We start from the raw sequence: 20632 nt of genomic DNA, 5'->3' as shown, positions 1-20632 counted from the left end.
ACGAATATTGTTTCTATTTGGATCTAAGCTTGGCTCACGTTGGATGGAATTATGTATTTACGGAATAGAAGGAGCTCTATTGTGACGTATTTGGCGCTGGTGCTGCTGGAGTGTTGCTGGGAAGCGGTGACCGGACAGCTCTCCTACTCCGTCTCAGAGGAGGTAAACCCGGGGACTTCTGTTGGAAATATCGCTAAGGATCTAAACCTCAGTGTCCAGGATTTGGAGGCGCGTAGTTTTCAGATCGTCACTGGATCTAAAAGAAAGTATTTCGAGGTAAATCTAAAGACGGGTGTTCTCTATGTGAACGAGAGAATAGACAGAGAGGAGCTTTGTGGGAAGGCTCCTAAATGCGCTGTTGATGTGGAGGCCGTTATAAATGATCCATTAAAGCTTTACCGTTTAGAAATCAGCGTTTTAGATGTCAATGATCATAACCCGTCTTTTATTACAAAATCACAAAATATAGACATTGCTGAGAGCACATTGCCTGGAGTGAGGTTCCCTCTGCTATCAGCTTACGACGCCGATGTAGGAAAGAATGGAGTTAACACATACAAGCTTAGTCCTAATGAACATTTCTCTTTAGCAATCCACAAAGGAGAAGAGAGTGTTTCTGCAGAGTTAGTGTTGCAGAAAGCCTTAGACAGAGAGAAACAGCCTGTTATCCAGCTCACGCTAACTGCTGTAGATGGAGGGACTCCGTCGAAGTCTGGAACATCGAACATAATGGTCAATGTTTTGGATAATAACGATAACACTCCCATGTTTGAAAGGTCACTATATAAGACTCGAGTTGTAGAAAATGTGCAGATTGGAACCACATTATTAACTCTAAATGCGACAGACGCAGATGAAGGAACGAACAAAGAAATAATCTATACTCTAAATTCAAAAGAGCAAGACTATATTCTAGAGGTGTTTGAAATTGACCCACTCACAGGGGTATTGATAGTTAAGGGCAATATCGACTTTGAGGAAAACCCCGCATTCGAGATCCGTGCGCAGGCTACTGACAAAGGCCAGCCCCCGATGGCAGCGCACTGTAAGGTCCTGGTAGAAGTAGTGGACCTCAACGACAATGCCCCAGTGATCACTGTGACGTCACTATTAGACACGGTGAAGGAGGACGCCAAGCTGGGCACTGCTATAGCGCTGGTGTCAGTCCTAGATAAAGATGGCGGCCAAAACGGTAAAGTAAAGTGTACTATAGCCAATAACGTCCCATTTAAATTGGAAACAAACTACAAAAACTATTATTCTTTAGTAGTAGACGGGCCTCTAGACAGAGAGAGCGTTTCTCAGTATGATGTCACCATCACAGCTACAGATGAAGGGACCCCGCCTCTCTCCAGCACCAGCGTTATTACTGTATACGTGTCTGATGTCAATGACAACGCGCCACGCTTCTCAGAACCCGTGATCAATGTTTATATAAAAGAGAACAGTCCAGTAGGCGTAATAATTAAAACATTATCTGCTGTAGATAATGACGTCAATGAAAATGGACAGGTGAGCTACTCATTCCTGGACAGTAACAGTAACTCACTCCCATCGTCTACAATGGTGAATATAAACTCAGAGACTGGGGATGTAATCAGTCTGCAGTCTTTTAACTATGAGGAGATTAAAACCTTCCAGGTTAAAGTTCAGGCCTCAGACTCTGGAGTTCCTCCACTCAGCAGCAACGTGACTGTGAACGTTTTTATCCTGGATGAGAATGACAACAGTCCCGGGATTCTGGCGCCCTATTCTGAGCACGGCTCCGTTAACTCTGAGAACATTCCCTATTCTGCTGAAGTGGGCTACTTTGTTGCCAAGATCAGGGCTGTAGACGCAGACTCTGGCTACAATGCGCTGCTTTCTTATCACATCTCTGAGCCCAAGGGAACCAACCTCTTCAGAATCGGAACCAGCACCGGGGAAATAAGGACTAAGAGGAGAATGAGTGACAATGACCTGAAAACTCACCTGTTGGTGGTGTTGGTGTCTGATAACGGAGAGCCCTCACTGTCAGCGACTGTGTCTATTGATGTAGTGGTGGTTGAAAGCACAGGTGAAATCAACACTCAATTCAGAAACGTGCCTTTGAAGGAGGACAGCTTCTCTGATTTAAACCTGTATTTGCTGATCGCCATTGCCTCAGTGTCAGTGATCTTTCTACTGAGCCTCATCAGTTTAATAGCTGTAAAATGCCACAGGACAGACGGCAGCTTTGACAGATACAGTCCTCCAATGATCACCACACACCCTGACGGGAGCTGGTCTTACTCTAAATCTACTCAGCAGTATGACGTGTGTTTCAACTCTGACACACTGAAGAGTGACGTAGTGGTGTTCCCTGCACCGTTTCCACCTGTAGACGGGGAGCTGATCAGTATTAACGGAGGAGACACTTTTAACCGGACGCAGACTTTACCCAACACAGATAAGGTAAGTGTGTTGGTGTTTCAAACATCAATTTCAAGTCTATACGAATTTTATCTCATTTTTGGGGGGTGGGCGGGGGTCATATTTAAATGCTTTGTATTCGACTATTGAATTTGAAGCTGTTTAAAATCATTGCATGTTCCTAATCTCGTGAGACCAAACTGATCTCGAGTGCTTACCCTTTTTCACTCATCTGAAACAAACCGTCTGACGCACGTCGGTTAGACTTTTTCCGCGTAAAAAGGTGTTGCTGTCCATGGTGCTGAAATAGGCATACAGTACTGTCAATTAGGATAAACGCCTGAGTTTTCTGCATTTTTGCTCATAAATTGTGCATTGATCTGCTATTTTGTCCCCATTCATGTTGCCTCTGAGATCAGTTAACTTATTTGAATTCATTTTGTAAAACACCCAGACCAGTGTGGAGTTCGCATATTTTCTGTGTTATGTTGAAATCACCGCGAGGTGACACTGTAGACCGTAGCATTGAGAGGTTTCTTTAGTAACTGGAGGTCCCTCCCAGTTTTCAGACGGTGGGAGGATTTATCTCAGGGCTTTGTTACAAAGAGACGCAGGACGAGGGAGGACGGTCGGAAGACCGATTACAATTCATGCCGTGGAAATTTGATAGGATTTGATATATTATCTCTAATACTTGGGCATATTTGACGAATATTATTCTTTTTGGATCTATGCTTGGCTGACGTTGGATGGAATTATGTATTTACGGAATAGAAGGAGCTCTATTGTGACGTATTTGTCGCTGGTGCTGCTGGAGTGTTGCTGGGAAGCGGTGACCGGACAGCTCTCCTACTCCGTCTCAGAGGAGGTAAACCCGGGGACTTCTGTTGGAAATATCGCTAAGGATCTAAACCTTAATCTCCAGGATTTGGAGGCCCGTAGGTTTCAGATTGTGACTGGATCTAAGAGAAAGTATTTCGAGGTAAATCTAAAGACGGGCGTTCTCTATGTGAACGAGAGAATAGACAGAGAGGAGCTGTGCGCAAAGACTACTAAATGCACAGTTAGTGTAGAAGCCGTTATCAATAATCCGTTGAAGCTTTACCGTTTGGAAATTAATATATTAGACGTAAATGACAATTCACCGTCCTTCAGTGCTAAATCACAAAGTATTGACATAGCAGAATCGACCTTTCCTGGATCTAGATTCCCACTGTTGTCGGCCTATGACGCGGATGTAGGCAAGAACGGAGTAAACACTTACACGCTTAGTCCAAATGAACATTTTTCCTTAGCCGTACAGAAAGGAGAGAGAGTGTCTGCCGAGTTAGTGTTACAGAAAGCTTTAGACAGAGAAAAACAGCCTGTGATCCAACTAATTTTGACCGCTTTAGACGGAGGGACTCCGTCGAGGTCTGGCACATCGCAAATCATAATCCAGATTTTAGACATCAATGATAATATTCCAGTCTTTACAAAGTCACTGTATAAGACTCATATATTAGAAAATGTTCCAATTGGGACGACATTATTAACATTGAATGCGACAGATGCAGATGAAGGAATTAACAGCGATATTATCTACACATTGAATGCAAAAGATCAGGACCATATTTTAGAGATTTTCCAAATTGACCCTAACACGGGATTATTAATAGTGAAAGGGAATATTGACTTTGAGGAAAACGCTGCCTTTGAGATCCGTGCTCAGGCTACAGACAAAGGCCAGCCCCCGATGGCAGCGCACTGTAAGGTCCTGGTAGAAGTAGTGGACCTCAACGACAATGCCCCAGAGATCACTGTGACGTCACTATTAGACACCGTGAAGGAGGACGCCAAGCTGGGCACTGCTATAGCGCTGGTGTCAGTCCTAGATAAAGATGGCGGCAAAAACGGGAAAGTGAAGTGTGATTTGGCAAGTAAGGTACCTTTTAAATTAGAAACAAACTACAAAAACTACTATTCTTTAGTTGTAGACGGGACTCTAGACAGAGAGAGTGTTTCTCAGTATAATGTCACCATCACAGCTACAGATGAAGGGACCCCGCCTCTCTCCAGCACCAGCGTTATTACTGTACACGTTTCTGATGTCAATGACAACGCGCCACGCTTCTCAGAACCCGTGATCAATGTTTATATAAAAGAGAACAGTCCAGTAGGCGTAATAATTAAAACATTATCTGCTGTAGATGATGATGTCAATGAAAATGGACAGGTGAGCTACTCATTCCTGGACAGTAACAGTAACTCACTCCCATCGTCTACAATGGTGAATATAAACTCAGAGACTGGGGATTTAATCAGTCTGCAGTCTTTTAACTATGAGGAGATTAAAACCTTCCAGGTTAAAGTTCAGGCCACAGACTCTGGGGTTCCTCCACTCAGCAGCAATGTGACTGTGAACGTTTTTATCCTGGATGAGAATGACAACAGTCCCGGGATTCTGGCGCCCTATTCTGAGCACGGCTCCGTTAACTCTGAGAACATTCCCTATTCTGCTGAAGCGGGCTTCTTTGTGGCCAAGATCAGGGCTGTAGACGCAGACTCTGGCTACAATGCGCTGCTTTCTTATCACATCTCTGAGCCCAAGGGAACCAACCTCTTCAGAATCGGAACCAGCACCGGGGAAATAAGGACTAAGAGGAGAATGAGTGACAATGACCTGAAAACTCACCCGTTGGTGGTGTTGGTGTCTGATAACGGAGAGCCCTCACTGTCAGCGACTGTGTCTATTGATGTAGTGGTGGTTGAAAGCACAGGTGAAATCAACACTCAATTCAGAAACGTGCCTTTGAAGGAGGACAGCTTCTCTGATTTAAACCTGTATTTGCTGATCTCCATTGCCTCAGTGTCAGTGATCTTTCTACTGAGCCTCATCAGTTTAATAGCTGTAAAATGCCACAGGACAGACGGCAGCTTTGACAGATACAGTCCTCCAATGATCACCACACACCCTGACGGGAGCTGGTCTTACTCTAAATCTACTCAGCAGTATGACGTGTGTTTCAACTCTGACACACTGAAGAGCGACGTAGTGGTGTTCCCTGCACCGTATCCACCTGTAGACGCGGAGCTGATCAGTATTAACGGAGGAGACACTTTTAACCGGACCCAGACTTTACCCAACACAGATAAGGTAAGAGGAACATGCTATAAGTAGAGATTTTAAGTCGTGTGCTGAGCTCCTTAGGGCATTTTCCATAACGCCGTGTAATCCAAATGCTGTCCATGGTCCTGAAATAACGTTTGAGTATTTGACAGACCAATCTTGCACCGTGTTTCTATATTATCATTGTCTGCTTCTATGGTGTTTTTCGGTCAGCTGTTGTTTCTCCTGTTCTCACCGGGCTTAGTTAGGATGTAATAATAACACATTTGAGGTCGTGCTGTATTGTGGTTATTGGCACGGCTGTGCTGCGGCCGTAGCTAGCACAGAAGTACCAATAACCACAACCAATAGCCTAAGCACGACCTCGAGTGTGTTATTGCATTCATAAAACAGCACTATCTTTATTTTTATTTTATTTTATTTGTTTAAACCATGGGTTTGTAGTGTTCAATTTCACTACACTGCGTTGCTTTCAGCCCTCCGCAATCCGAACTAGTTCACCATGGTATACCTTTGCATACCGTTACTTAACGCAGTTGACAGCATTACGGAGTGATACCTCTACCGGTGATTTGCCCGTTGCTGTGCGGTGGTTATTGGCACAGCTCCGGATGCGTCTTCGCCAATCACAATGCTCGGTCGGAACTATAGGTTGTATAATAATTAATATCAACCTAGAATGTCAAGATAGACGATGGCTTAGTTGCTGTCCATATGTCATACTTCTTTATCATTTCAGTCAGTTCGTCCAGTCATTGCTCTCCATGGTGCTGAATAAAGGGTTAATTGGTAACTGTTGAGATGTTATGAGTTTAGATAAATTGTGTTTAGCTTCAAAGTCATTAAGTCTTGTCTTTGGTGACTTTAGAGATAGTGTAGGCTACTTTTAGACGTCCATGAATGTCAAGACAGACGATGTCTTAGTTGCTGCCCATAATATGTTTATTTATCATTCGGTCATTGCGTCCATGCGTTGCTCTCCATGGTGCTGAATAGAGAGTTTTTTGAACCTGTTGAGAAGTTATGAATTTAGATAAATTGTGTTTGTGTTTGAAGTCGTCAGGTCTCGTCTCTGCGGACTATGGGGAAAGTGTAGGCCTCCTTCCTTTTGTGCCCATTCAGCTTTGCAGATTTCTGTCTTCTCACTTTTGAGACAAATTTAGTTTAATCTCTTAGACGTCAGTGAATTAGTATTATTTCATTGTGATGAGAAGATCCCTATATCATCACTTAGGTCTCGAGCCTACAATAGTGTGTTGCAGTTATTGTGCTGCCTCTTTCAGTTAAGTCTGTGTATTCGTTCACATGTCATTTAATTTTGTTATGAACGTGTAGCCTATGTTATAGTATGATCATTTCACATGGTGTCGCTGGAGACCGCAGTAGTCAGTCTGCTCACCCATATTCTGAGACTCCACCTCTCTGAATGAAAAAAAACACGTCACTAGTCCCGAGCCTTTGTGCTGAGAAACACTCACGATGAAGTGGAGAGAGAGGGGCTGTATACGGGATCTCTGACGATAGCGGAATATTTCGGATTGCAAATGGATTAATGCGTTTCCTTGGTATCGAGTATTTGAAAAAATCAGCGATGGATGGTCGAAAACAAAGAGAAGGTGTTTGGATTCAGTGCGTCGCTCTTCTTTGTTTAACTGGCTGGTCTACAGCGCAGATATCCTACTCCGTATCGGAGGAGGTGGACAAAGGCACGTTCGTAGGGAATCTCGCCAAGGATTTAAACCTTAACGTTCAAGAACTGGAGTACAGGAGTCTTCGGATTGTATCAGGAAATTATAAGAGATATTTTGATGCGAATGTGAAAACAGGAATTATTTTCGTTAACGAGAGGATAGACCGAGAGGAGCTTTGTCCCAATACGGTAAAGTGCTCTTTAAAGATACAGGCCACATTGAGTGATCCTATGCACGTTCACCGAATAGAGGTGAACGTTTTAGATATAAATGATAACGAACCATCTTTTTTGGAAAAAGTACACACACTAAATATAACCGAGTTAACGTTTCCTGGGGAGAGATATCCTCTTCCAATGGCAAACGACGCAGACACGGGCAGTAACTCGGTAAAGAGCTACAAGCTGAGCCCGAATGAGCATTTCTCCCTGGATGTACAGAGCGGGGGAGAGCAGAGCGTGTCTGCTGAGTTAGTGCTGCAGAAAGCTTTAGACCGAGAGAAACAGTCTGTTATCAAACTAACTCTGACCGCTGTAGACGGAGGAAAACCTCCCAGAACAGGGACGTTACAGATCATTGTTAACGTCATAGATGTTAATGATAATACTCCGGTGTTCAGCCAACCTCTTTATAAGGTCCGTGTTAATGAAAATATATCTGTAGGCACGACCATTTTAAAACTGGAGGCTACAGATGCAGACGAGGGTCCAAATGCAGAGATTATGTATAACTTCATGAAACGTGGAAATGTGAATAATGTTAATGCATTTTCGATTGATTCACAAAGTGGCGCAATCACTGTAAAAGACTATTTAGATCACGAGGAAAACGCAGCCTATGAATTACGCGTCCAAGCGACTGACAAGGGTCATTCACCCCGCAGTGGCTATTCTAAGATTTTAGTTGAAGTTATTGATGTCAATGATAATGCTCCAGAAATCTCCGTGACGTCACTCATGAGCCCAGTGAAAGAGGACGCTGATGTAGAGACGGTGGTCGCTTTAGTCACTGTCACAGACAACGATGGAGGGAAGAATGGCGTCACCAAGTGTAAACTTCTTGGTTCTGTTCCATTTAAGCTCAAATCTAATTATAAAAATGATTATTCTTTAGTGGTAGACGGGCTTCTAGACAGAGAGAGTGTTTCTCAGTATGATGTCATCATCACAGCTACAGATGAAGGGACCCCGCCTCTCTCCAGCACCAGCATTATTACTGTACATGTTTCTGATGTCAATGACAACGCGCCACGCTTCTCAGAACCTGTGATCAATGTTTATATAAAAGAGAACAGTCCAGTAGGTGTTGTCATCTACACAATGACAGCTTTTGATCCAGATATGGATGAAAATGCCAGGATGTCTTATTCATTATTTGACAGCTCCTCTAAAAGCATCTCAATAGCTTCTGCAGTAAACGTTAACTCAGAGACCGGAGATTTAATCAGCCTGCAGTCTTTTAACTATGAGGAGATTAAAACCTTCCAGGTTAAAGTTCAGGCCACAGACTCTGGGGTTCCTCCACTCAGCAGCAACGTGACTGTGAACGTTTTTATCCTGGATGAGAATGACAACAGTCCCGGGATTCTGGCGCCCTATTCTGAGCACGGCTCCGTTAACTCTGAGAACATTCCCTATTCTGCTGAAGCGGGCTACTTTGTGGCCAAGATCAGGGCTGTAGACGCAGACTCTGGCTACAATGCGCTGCTTTCTTATCACATCTCTGAGCCCAAGGGAACCAACCTCTTCAGAATCGGAACCAGCACCGGGGAAATAAGGACTAAGAGGAGAATGAGTGACAATGACCTAAAAACTCACCCGTTGGTGGTGTTGGTGTCTGATAACGGAGAGCCCTCACTGTCAGCGACTGTGTCTATTGATGTAGTGGTGGTTGAAAGCACAGGTGAAATCAACACTCAATTCAGAAACGTGCCTTTGAAGGAGGACAGCTTCTCTGATTTAAACCTGTATTTGCTGATCGCCATTGCCTCAGTGTCAGTGATCTTTCTACTGAGCCTCATCAGTTTAATAGCTGTAAAATGTCACAGGACAGATGGCAGTTTTGACAGATACAGTCCTCCAATGATCACCACACACCCTGACGGGAGCTGGTCTTACTCTAAATCTACTCAGCAGTATGACGTGTGTTTCAACTCTGACACACTGAAGAGTGACGTAGTGGTGTTCCCTGCACCGTTCCCGCCTGTAGACGGGGAGCTGATCAGTATTAACGGAGGGGACACTTTTAACCGGACCCAAACATTACCCAACCAAGAAAAGGTAAGCGTGTTGGTGTTTCAAACATCAATTTTAAGTCTATACAAATTTTTATCTCATTTTGTTTTTTTTTGGTCTTATTTAAATGCTTGTTTTAAATCATTTAATTTTCCTAATCTCGTGAGACGAAACTGATCTCGCGTGCTTACGTTTTTTCACTCATGTTAAACAAACCGTCTGACGCACGTCGGTTAGACTTTTTCCGCGTTAGAGTAAAGTTGCTGTCCATGGTGCTGAAATAGGCCTACTTCGCCATCATTTACGATGATCGCCTGGATTCTCTGTATTTTTGCTCATAAATTGTGCATTGATCTGCTATTTTGTCCCCATTTATGGTAGCTCTGAAATCAGTTAACGTATTTGAATTCACTTTGTAAAACACCCAACGCATTGTGGAGTTCACAGTGCAGTGTACATTGTCTTTGTTTCATGTTGAAATCACCGCGAGGTGACACTGTAGACCGTAACATTGAGAGGTTTCTTTAGAAACTGGAGGTCCCTCCCAGTTTTCAGACGGTGGGAGGATTTATCTCAGGGCTTTGTTACAAAGAGACGCAGGACGAGGGAGGACGGTCGGAAGACCGATCAGAATTCATGCCGTGGAAATTTGATAGGATTTGATATATTATCTGCAATACTTGGGAATATTTGAGGAATATTTTTCTCTTTGGAGCTATGCTTGGCTGACGTTGGATGGAATTATGTATTTACGGAATAGAAGGAGCTCTATTGTGACGTATTTGGCGCTGGTGCTGCTGGAGTGTTGCTGGGAAGCGGTGACCGGACAGCTCTCCTACTCCGTCTCAGAGGAGGTAAACCCGGGGACTTCTGTTGGAAATATCGCTAAGGATCTAAACCTTAATCTCCAGGATTTGGAGTCGCGTAGGTTTCAGATTGTCACTGGATCTAAGAGAAAGTATTTCGACGTAAATCTAAAGACGGGCGTTCTCTATGTGAACGAGAGAATTGACAGAGAGGAGCTTTGTGGAAAGGCTCCTAAATGCGCTGTTAGTGTGGAGGCCGTTATAAATGATCCTCTGAAACTATACCGTATAGATATGATTATCTTAGATGTGAATGATAATGCTCCGTTGTTTAACGCTAAATCACAATCTCTGGACATAGCTGAAAGTACGTTACCTGGAGTTAAATTCGCTTTGTCAGAGGCATCTGATGCAGACGTCGGAAAAAATACTGTCAGTACATATAAACTTAGTCACAATGAATATTTCTCTCTCGCTGCGCACAAAGGTGGTGATAGTGTGTCTGCGGAGTTAGTGCTGCAAAAAACCCTCGACCGAGAGAAACAGCCCGTGATCCACCTCACTCTAACCGCCGTAGACGGAGGAACTCCGTCGAGAACTGGCACATCGCAGATTATTATTAATGTATTAGATATTAATGATAACACACCTGTTTTCAGTAGTCCTTTGTATAAGACTCGAATTTTCGAAAATATGCCTACAGGCACAACAGTGATCACTCTTAATGCGACGGATGTTGATGAGGGCCCAAATAGTGACATTGTCTACTCCCTTCGTAGTAAAGACCAGGACCACATTTTAGACATATTTCAAATAGATCAAAATACGGGTATAATTACGGTTAAAGGCAATATTGATTTCGAGGATCAACCAGCCTTTGAGATCCGTGCTCAGGCTACAGACAAAGGCCAGCCCCCGATGGCAGCGCACTGTAAGGTCCTGGTAGAAGTATTGGACCTCAACGACAATGCCCCAGAGATCACTGTGACGTCACTATTAGACACGGTGAAGGAGGACGCCAAGCTGGGCACTGCTATAGCGCTGGTGTCAGTCCTAGATAAAGATGGCGGCCAAAACGGTAAAGTAAAGTGTACTATAGCCAATAACGTCCCATTTAAATTGGAAACAAACTACAAAAACTATTTTTCTTTAGTAGTAGACGGGCCTCTGGACAGAGAGAGCGTTTCTCAGTATGATGTCATCATCACAGCTACAGATGAAGGGACCCCGCCTCTCTCCAGCACCAGCGTTATTACTGTACACGTTTCTGATGTCAATGACAACGCGCCACGCTTCTCAGAATCTGTTGTAAATGTTTATGTGAAAGAGAACAATCCAGTAGGTGCAATAATTAAAACGTTGTCTGCTATAGATGATGACGTCAATGAAAATGGACAGGTGAGCTACTCATTCCTGGACAGTAACAGTAACTCACTCCCATCGTCTACAATGGTGAATATAAACTCAGAGACTGGAGATTTAATCAGCCTGCAGTCTTTTAACTATGAGGAGATTAAAACCTTCCAGGTTAAAGTTCAGGCCACAGACTCTGGGGTTCCTCCACTCAGCAGCAACGTGACTGTGAACGTTTTTATCCTGGATGAGAATGACAACAGTCCCGGGATTCTGGCGCCCTATTCTGAGCACGGCTCCGTTAACTCTGAGAACATTCCCTATTCTGCTGAAGCGGGCTACTTTGTGGCCAAGATCAGGGCTGTAGACGCAGACTCTGGCTACAATGCGCTGCTTTCTTATCACATCTCTGAGCCCAAGGGAACCAACCTCTTCAGAATCGGAACCAGCACCGGGGAAATAAGGACTAAGAGGAGAATGAGTGACAATGACCTGAAAACTCACCCGTTGGTGGTGTTGGTGTCTGATAACGGAGAGCCCTCACTGTCAGCGACTGTGTCTATTGATGTAGTGGTGGTTGAAAGCACAGGTGAAATCAACACTCAATTCAGAAACGTGCCTTTGAAGGAGGACAGCTTCTCTGATTTAAACCTGTATTTGCTGATCTCCATTGCCTCAGTGTCAGTGATCTTTCTACTGAGCCTCATCAGTTTAATAGCTGTAAAATGCCACAGGACAGACGGCAGCTTTGACAGATACAGTCCTCCAATGATCACCACACACCCTGACGGGAGCTGGTCTTACTCTAAATCTACTCAGCAGTATGACGTGTGTTTCAACTCTGACACACTGAAGAGTGACGTAGTGGTGTTCCCTGCACCGTTTCCGCCTGTAGACGGGGAGCTGATCAGTATTAACGGAGGAGACACTTTTAACCGGACCCAGACTTTACCCAACACAGAGAAGGTAAGAGGAACATGCTATAAGTACATATTTTAAGTCGCATGTTGAGCTCCTTAGGGCATTTCCCATAATGCTGTGTAGTCCAAATGCTCTCCATGGTCCTGAAGTAATATTTGAGTATTTGACAGCTTCTGTGCTTGTTTTTGGGTCAGCCGTTGTGTCTACTGTTTTCACAGGGCTTAGTTATGATGCTTTGTTGTGGCTGCTGGCACGGCTGTGCTTCCTCCGTGGCCAGCCAGACGTGCCGGTTACCACAATAAAGCACTACCTCTCGTGTGTTGTTGATTTTATACAACAGCACTACACTTTCTTGAATTATAAACTGCGTTGCTTTCAGCCATCCCCATTCCGAAATTGTTCTCCATTGTATACCGTTGCTATGGCAACTTAATGTAGCTTCCAACATTCATGGAGTGGTGCCTTTACCGGTGATTTAACCCTTGCTATAAGGTGATTATTGGCACGGCTCCGAATGCGTCTTGGCCAATCACAATGCACGGTTGGAATTAGGTGTTGTATAATAACTAATATCAAATTTGAATGTCAAGACAGACATTTGCTGCCCATAATATGATTATTTATCATTCAGTCAGTGCGTCCATGCGTTGCTCTCCATGGTGCTGAATAGAGAGTTTTTTGAACCTGTTGAGAAGTTATGAATTTAGATAAATTGTGTTTGTGTTTGAAGTCGTCAGGTCTCGTCTCTGCGGACTATGGGGAAAGTTTAGGCCTTCTTCTTTTGGTGCCCATTCAGCTTTGCAGATTTCTGTCTTCTCACTTTTGAGACACATTTAGTTTCATCTCTTAGAAGTCAGTGAATCAGTATTATTTCACTGTGATAAGAAGATCCATATATCATCACTTAGGTCTCGAGCCTGCAATATTGTGTTGCAGTTATTGTGCTGAACTTACAGTTTAGATTGTGTTGTCCTTCACACGTCATTTCATTTTGTTATGAACTTGTAGCCTATGTTATAGTATGATCATTTCACATGGTGTCGCTGGAGACCGCAGTAGTCAGTCTGCTCACCCATATTCTGAGACTCCACCTCTCTGAATGAAAAAAACACGTCACTAGTCCCGAGCCTTTTGTGCTGAGACACATTCACACGATGAAGTGGAGAGATAGGGGCTGTATACGGGATCTCTGACGATAGCGGAATATTTAGTATTGCAAATGGATTAATGCGTTTCCTTGGTATCGAGTCTTTGAAAAAAATCAGCGATGGATGGTCGAAAACAAAGAGAAGGTTTTTGGATTCAATGCGTCGCTCTTCTTTGTTTAACTGGCTGGTCTGCAGCGCAGATATCCTACTCTGTATCGGAGGAGGTGGACAAAGGCACGTTCGTGGGGAATCTCGCCAAGGATTTAAACCTTAACGTTCAGGAACTGGAATCCAGGAGTCTTCGGATTGTATCAGGAAATAATAAGAGATATTTTCATGCGAACGCTAAAACAGGAATTATTTTCGTAAACGAGAGGATAGACCGAGAGGAGCTTTGTCCCAATACGGTAAAGTGCTCTTTAAAGATACAGGCCACATTGAGTGATCCTATGCACATTCACCGAATAGAGGTGACTGTTTTGGATATCAATGATAATTCGCCGTCTTTCCTCGAGCAATATTATGTATTTAACATTTCAGAGTCATCGTCATCAGGAGAGAGATATCCTTTACCGATTGCTAATGATGCAGACACCGGCTCTTATTCAGTAAACGGCTACAAGCTGAGCCCGAACGAACATTTCTCCCTGGATGTACAGAGCGGAGGAGAGCAGAGCGTGTCTGCTGAGTTAGTGCTGCAGAAAGCTTTAGACCGAGAGAAACTGTCTGTTATCAAACTAACTCTGACCGCTGTAGACGGAGGAAAACCTCCCAGAACAGGGACGTTACAGATCATTGTTAACGTCATAGATGTGAATGATAATACTCCGGCATTCAGCAAACCGCTTTATAAGGTCCGTGTTGATGAAAATGTATCCATAGGTACGACCGTTTTAATGCTGGAGGCTACAGATTTAGACGAGGGCTCACACGCTGAGATTACGTATAGCTTCATGAAACGCGGAAATGTCAATTCTGCTGACAAATTTTCCATTGATTCACAAAATGGCGTGATTACTGTGAAGTCCAATTTAGATCATGAAGAAAATGCCGCATATGAACTACGTATACAAGCGACTGACCAGGGCTCTTCACCTCGCAGTGGTTATTCAAAAGTATTAATTGAAGTTATTGACATCAATGATAATGCTCCAGAAATCTCCGTGACGTCACTCATGAGCCCAGTGAAAGAGGACGCTGATGTAGAGACGGTGGTCGCTTTAGTCACTGTCACAGACAACGATGGAGGGAAGAATGGCGTCACCAAGTGTAAACTTCTTGGTTCTGTACCATTTAAGCTCAAATCTAATTATAAAAATGATTATTCTTTAGTTGTAGACGGGCCTCTGGACAGAGAGAGCGTTTCTCAGTATGACGTCACCATCACAGCTACAGATGAAGGGACCCCGCCTCTCTCCAGCACCAGCGTTATTACTGTACATGTTTCTGATGTCAATGACAACGCGCCACGCTTCTCAGAACCCGTGATCAATGTTTATATAAAAGAGAACAGTCCAGTAGGTGTTGTCATCTACACAATGACAGCTTTTGATCCAGATATGGATGAAAATGCCAGGATGTCTTATTCATTATTTGACAGCTCCTCTAAAAGCGTCTCAATAGCTTCTGCAGTAAACGTTAACTCAGAGACCGGAGATATAATCAGCCTGCAGTCTTTTAACTACGAGGAGATTAAAACCTTCCAGGTCAAAGTTCAGGCCACAGACTCTGGGGTTCCTCCACTCAGCAGCAACGTGACTGTGAACGTTTTTATCCTGGATGAGAATGACAACAGTCCCGGGATTCTGGCGCCCTATTCTGAGCACGGCTCTGTTAACTCTGAGAACATTCCCTATTCTGCTGAAGTGGGCTACTTTGTGGCCAAGATCAGGGCTGTAGACGCAGACTCTGGCTACAATGCGCTGCTTTCTTATCACATCTCTGAGCCCAAGGGAACCAACCTCTTCAGAATCGGAACCAGCACCGGGGAAATAAGGACTAAGAGGAGAATGAGTGACAATGACCTGAAAACTCACCCGTTGGTGGTGTTGGTGTCTGATAACGGAGAGCCCTCACTGTCAGCGACTGTGTCTATTGATGTAGTGGTGGTTGAAAGCACAGGTGAAATCAACACTCAATTCAGAAACGTGCCTTTGAAGGAGGACAGCTTCTCTGATTTAAACCTGTATTTGCTGATCGCCATTGCCTCAGTGTCAGTGATCTTTCTACTGAGCCTCATCAGTTTAATAGCTGTAAAATGCCACAGGACAGACGGCAGTTTTGACAGATACAGTCCTCCAATGATCACCACACACCCTGACGGGAGCTGGTCTTACTCTAAATCTACTCAGCAGTATGACGTGTGTTTCAACTCTGACACAATGAAGAGTGACGTAGTGGTGTTCCCTGCACCGTTTCCACCTGTAGACGGGGAGCTGATCAGTATTAACGGAGGAGACACTTTTAACCGGACCCAGACTTTACCCAACACAGATAAGGTAAGAGGAACATGCTATACGTAGAGATTTTAAGTCGTCTGCTGAGCTCCTTAGGGCATTTTCCATAACGCCGTGTAATCCAAATGCTCTCCATGGTCCTGAAATAACGTTTGAGTATTTGACAGACCAATCTTGCACCGTGTTTCTATATTATCATTGTCTGCTTCTATGGTGTTTTTCGGTCAGCTGTTGTTTCTCCTGTTCTCACCGGGCTTAGTTAGGATGTAATAATAACACATTTGAGGTCGTGCTGTATTGTGGTTATTGACATGGCTGTGCTGCGGCCGTAGCTAGCACAGAAGGACCAATAACCACAACCAATAGCCTAAGCACGACCTCGAGTGTGTTATAGCTTTCATTAAACAGCACTATCTTTATTTATTTACTTCTATATTTTTTTTAAACCATGGGTTTGTAGTGTTCAATTTCACTACACTGCGTTGCTTTCAGCCCTCCGCAATCCGAACTAGTTCACCATGGTATACCTTTGCATACCGTTACTTAACGCAGTTGACAGCATTTACGGAGTGATACCTCTACCGGTGATTTGCCCGTTGCTGTGCGGTGGTTATTGGCACAGCTCCGAATGCGTCTTCGCCAATCACAAGGCTCGGTCGGAACTATAGGTTGTATAATAATTAATATCAACCTAGAATGTCAAGATAGACGATGGCTTAGTTGCTGTCCATATGTCATACTTCTTTATCATTTCAGTCAGTGCGTCCAGTCATTGCTCTCCATGGTGCTGAATAGAGGGTTAATTGGTAGCTGTTGAGATGTTATGAGTTTAGATAAATTGTGTTTAGCTTCAAAGTCATTAAGTCTTGTCTTTGGTGACTTTAGAGATAGTGTAGGCTGCTTTTAGACGTCCATGAATGTCAAGACAGAGGATGTCTTAGTTGCTGCCCATAATATGTTTATTTATCATTCGGTCATTGCGTCCATGCGTTGCTCTCCATGGTGCTGAATAGAGAGTTTTTTGAACCTGTTGAGAAGTTATGAATTTAGATAAATTGTGTTTGTGTTTGAAGTCGTCAGGTCTCGTCTCTGAGGACTATGGGGAAAGTGTAGGCCTTCTTCCTTTTGTGCCCATTCAGCTTTGCAGATTTCTGTCTTCTCACCTTTGAGACAAATTTAGTTTCATCTCTTAGACGTCAGTGAATCAGTATTATTTCATTGTGATAAGAAGATCCCTATATCATCACTTAGGTCTCGAGCCTACAATATTGTGTTGCAGTTATTGTGCTGCCTCTTTCAGTTTAGTCTGTGTATTCGTTCACATGTCATTTAATTTTGTTATGAACGTGTAGCCTATGTTATAGTATGATCATTTCACATGGTGTCGCTGGAGACCGTAGTAGTCAGTCTGCTCACCCATATTCTGAGACTCCACCTCTCTGAATGAAAAAAACACGTCACTAGTCCTGAGCCTTTGTGCTTAGAAACACTCACACGATGAAGTGGAGAGAGAGGGGCTGTATACGGGATCTCTGACGATAGCGGAATATTTAGGATTGCAAATGGATTAATGCGTTTCCTTGGTATCGAATATTTGAAAAAATCAGCGATGGATGGTCGAAAACAAAGAGAAGGTGTTTGGATTCAGTGCGTCGCTCTTCTTTGTTTAACTGGCTGGTCTACAGCGCAGATATCCTACTCCGTATCGGAGGAGGTGGACAAAGGCACGTTCGTGGGGAATCTCGCCAAGGATTTAAACCTTAACGTTCAAGAACTGGAATCCAGGAGTCTTCGGATTGTATCAGGAAATAATAAGAGATATTTTGATGCGAACGCGAATACAGGAATTATTTTCGTAAACGAGAGGATAGACCGAGAGGAGCTTTGTCCCAATACGGTAAAGTGCTCCTTAAAGATACAGGCCACATTGAGTGATCCTATGCACGTTCACCGAATAGAGGTGACTGTTTTGGATATCAATGATAATTCGCCGTCTTTCCTCGAGCAAAATTATGTATTTAACATTTCAGAGTCATCGTCATCAGGAGATAGATATCCTTTACCGATTGCTAACGATGCAGACACCGGCTCTTATTCGGTAAACGGCTACAAGCTGAGCCCGAACGAACATTTCTCCCTGGATGTACAGAGCGGAGGAGAGCAGAGCGTGTCTGCTGAGTTAGTGCTGCAGAAAGCTTTAGACCGAGAGAAACAGTCTGTTATCAAACTAACTCTGACCGCTGTAGACGGAGGAAAACCTCCTAGAACAGGGACGTTACAGATCATCGTTAACGTTATAGATGTTAATGATAATACTCCGGTGTTCAGCCAACCTCTTTATAAGGTCCGTGTTAATGAAAATGCATCCGTAGGTACGACCATTTTAAAACTAGAGGCTACTGATTCAGACGAGGGTCCAAATGCAGAGATTATGTATAACTTCATGAAACGTGGACATGTTAATAATGTTAACAAATTTTCGATTGATTCACAAAGTGGCGCAATCACTGTAAAAGACTATTTAGATCACGAGGAAAACGCAGCATATGAATTACGCGTCCAAGCGACTGACAAGGGTCATTCACCCCGCAGTGGCTATTCTAAGATTTTAGTTGAAGTTATTGATGTCAATGATAATGCTCCAGAAATATCGGTGACGTCACTCATGAGCCCAGTGAAAGAGGACGCTGATGTAGAGACGGTGGTCGCTTTAGTCACTGTCACAGACAACGATGGAGGGAGGAATGGCGTCACCAAGTGTAAACTTCTTGGTTCTCTACCATTTAAGCTCAAATCTAATTATAAAAATGATTATTCTTTAGTGGTAGACGGGCCTCTGGACAGAGAGAGCGTTTCTCAGTATAATGTCACCATCACAGCTACAGATGAAGGGACCCCGCCTCTCTCCAGCACCAGCGTTATTACTGTAAACGTTTCTGATGTCAATGACAACGCGCCACGCTTCTCAGAACCCGTGATCAATGTTTATGTGAAAGAGAACAGTCCAGTAGGTGTTGTCATCTACACAATGACAGCTTTTGATCCAGATATGGATGAAAATGCCAGGATGTCTTATTCATTATTTGACAGCTCCTCTCAAAGCGTCTCAATAGCTTCTGCAGTAAACGTTAACTCAGAGACTGGAGATATAATCAGCCTGCAGTCTTTTAACTATGAGGAGATTAAAACCTTCCAGGTTAAAGTTCAGGCCACAGACTCTGGGGTTCCTCCACTCAGCAGCAACGTGACTGTGAACGTTTTTATCCTGGATGAGAATGACAACAGTCCCAGGATTCTGGCGCCCTATTCTGAGCACGGCTCTGTTAACTCTGAGAACATTCCCTATTCTGCTGAAGCGGGCTACTTTGTGGCCAAGATCAGGGCTGTAGACGCAGACTCTGGCTACAATGCGCTGCTTTCTTATCACATCTCTGAGCCCAAGGGAACCAACCTCTTCAGAATCGGAACCAGCACCGGGGAAATAAGGACTAAGAGGAGAATGAGTGACAATGACCTGAAAACTCACCCGTTGGTGGTGTTGGTGTCTGATAACGGAGAGCCCTCACTGTCAGCGACTGTGTCTATTGATGTAGTGGTGGTTGAAAGCACAGGTGAAATCAACACTCAATTCAGAAATGTGCCTTTGAAGGAGGACAGCTTCTCTGATTTAAACCTGTATTTGCTGATCGCCATTGCCTCAGTGTCAGTGATCTTTCTACTGAGCCTCATCAGTTTAATAGCTGTAAAATGCCACAGGACAGACGGCAGTTTTGACAGATACAGTCCTCCAATGATCACCACACACCCTGACGGGAGCTGGTCTTACTCTAAATCTACTCAGCAGTATGACGTGTGTTTCAACTCTGACACACTGAAGAGTGACGTAGTGGTGTTCCCTGCACCGTTTCCGCCTGTAGACGGGGAGCTGATCAGTATTAACGGAGGAGACACTTTTAACCGGACACAAACATTACCCAACCAAGAAAAGGTATGTAAATATAGGCTACATTTGGGCCTATGAATCAAATTCGCGAAATCATTCGAAATTAGTGTTCCTAACACTGTCATTAATTGTGATTGTCTTTTAGTATCGTGGAAGTCTGGTTAACTTGTTTTTTTGTTCTGCTGTGAGTGCCTTTAGCCTTGTATGACTGGCAGTGGATTAACGCTGTCCATGGTGCTGACTTAGTCTGCCTTTTGCTTGGAGTTTCTCCGGTGTCAGTTCTGATGTAGTATGTTTTTGTATTTATGTTGTAGCTGCAGCTTTCTCTGATATGATTTGGACACTTGTCACTCTCTCTTTTGTCTACTAATGTTCCATGTACCTAATATCTTTAGACCAACATCGTAACTTGATTTGACAGTAAAATGACTGTAATGACGCGTTGCTTGATGTTTGCGTCATCTCATGGTAGGACTAGGGCCTGTTTCTCTCGCACTCCTGCCATATTTGTATTCTTCTCTTGAATCAATATTATAGAATGTGTTCCTTTTTACTCAACGGTATAGATTTTAATTTATTT

The 20632-nt window shown here is 43.7% G+C and overlaps 2 protein-coding genes across 2 annotated transcripts; both read left to right on the top strand.

Moving 5' to 3' along the window:
• Positions 1-51: 51 nt before the first annotated feature.
• On the top strand, positions 52-2541 carry LOC311317514 (protocadherin alpha-8-like; the record flags this gene model as incomplete). Its single annotated transcript, XM_084448589.1, has 1 exon — positions 52-2541. The coding sequence occupies one exon, from the start codon at positions 52-54 to the stop codon at positions 2539-2541; it is 2490 nt and encodes an 829-aa protein (XP_084304715.1).
• A 15177-nt stretch (positions 2542-17718) lies between these two features.
• LOC311317513 (protocadherin alpha-2-like) lies at positions 17719-20387 on the top strand (the record flags this gene model as incomplete). The annotated part of the gene is made up of 2 exons (XM_084448588.1): positions 17719-20097; positions 20367-20387. The coding sequence occupies 2 exons, from the start codon at positions 17719-17721 to the stop codon at positions 20385-20387; spliced, it is 2400 nt and encodes a 799-aa protein (XP_084304714.1).
• Positions 20388-20632: the final 245 nt, after the last annotated feature.

The sequence above is a fragment of the Borostomias antarcticus genome (assembly GCF_949987555.1).
Source record: "Borostomias antarcticus genome assembly, chromosome: 14".
Classification (NCBI taxonomy): Eukaryota; Metazoa; Chordata; class Actinopteri; order Stomiiformes; family Stomiidae; genus Borostomias; species Borostomias antarcticus.
The sequence above is the reverse complement of the archived record's forward strand: the minus strand, read 5'-3'. Positions and strand labels throughout refer to the sequence as shown.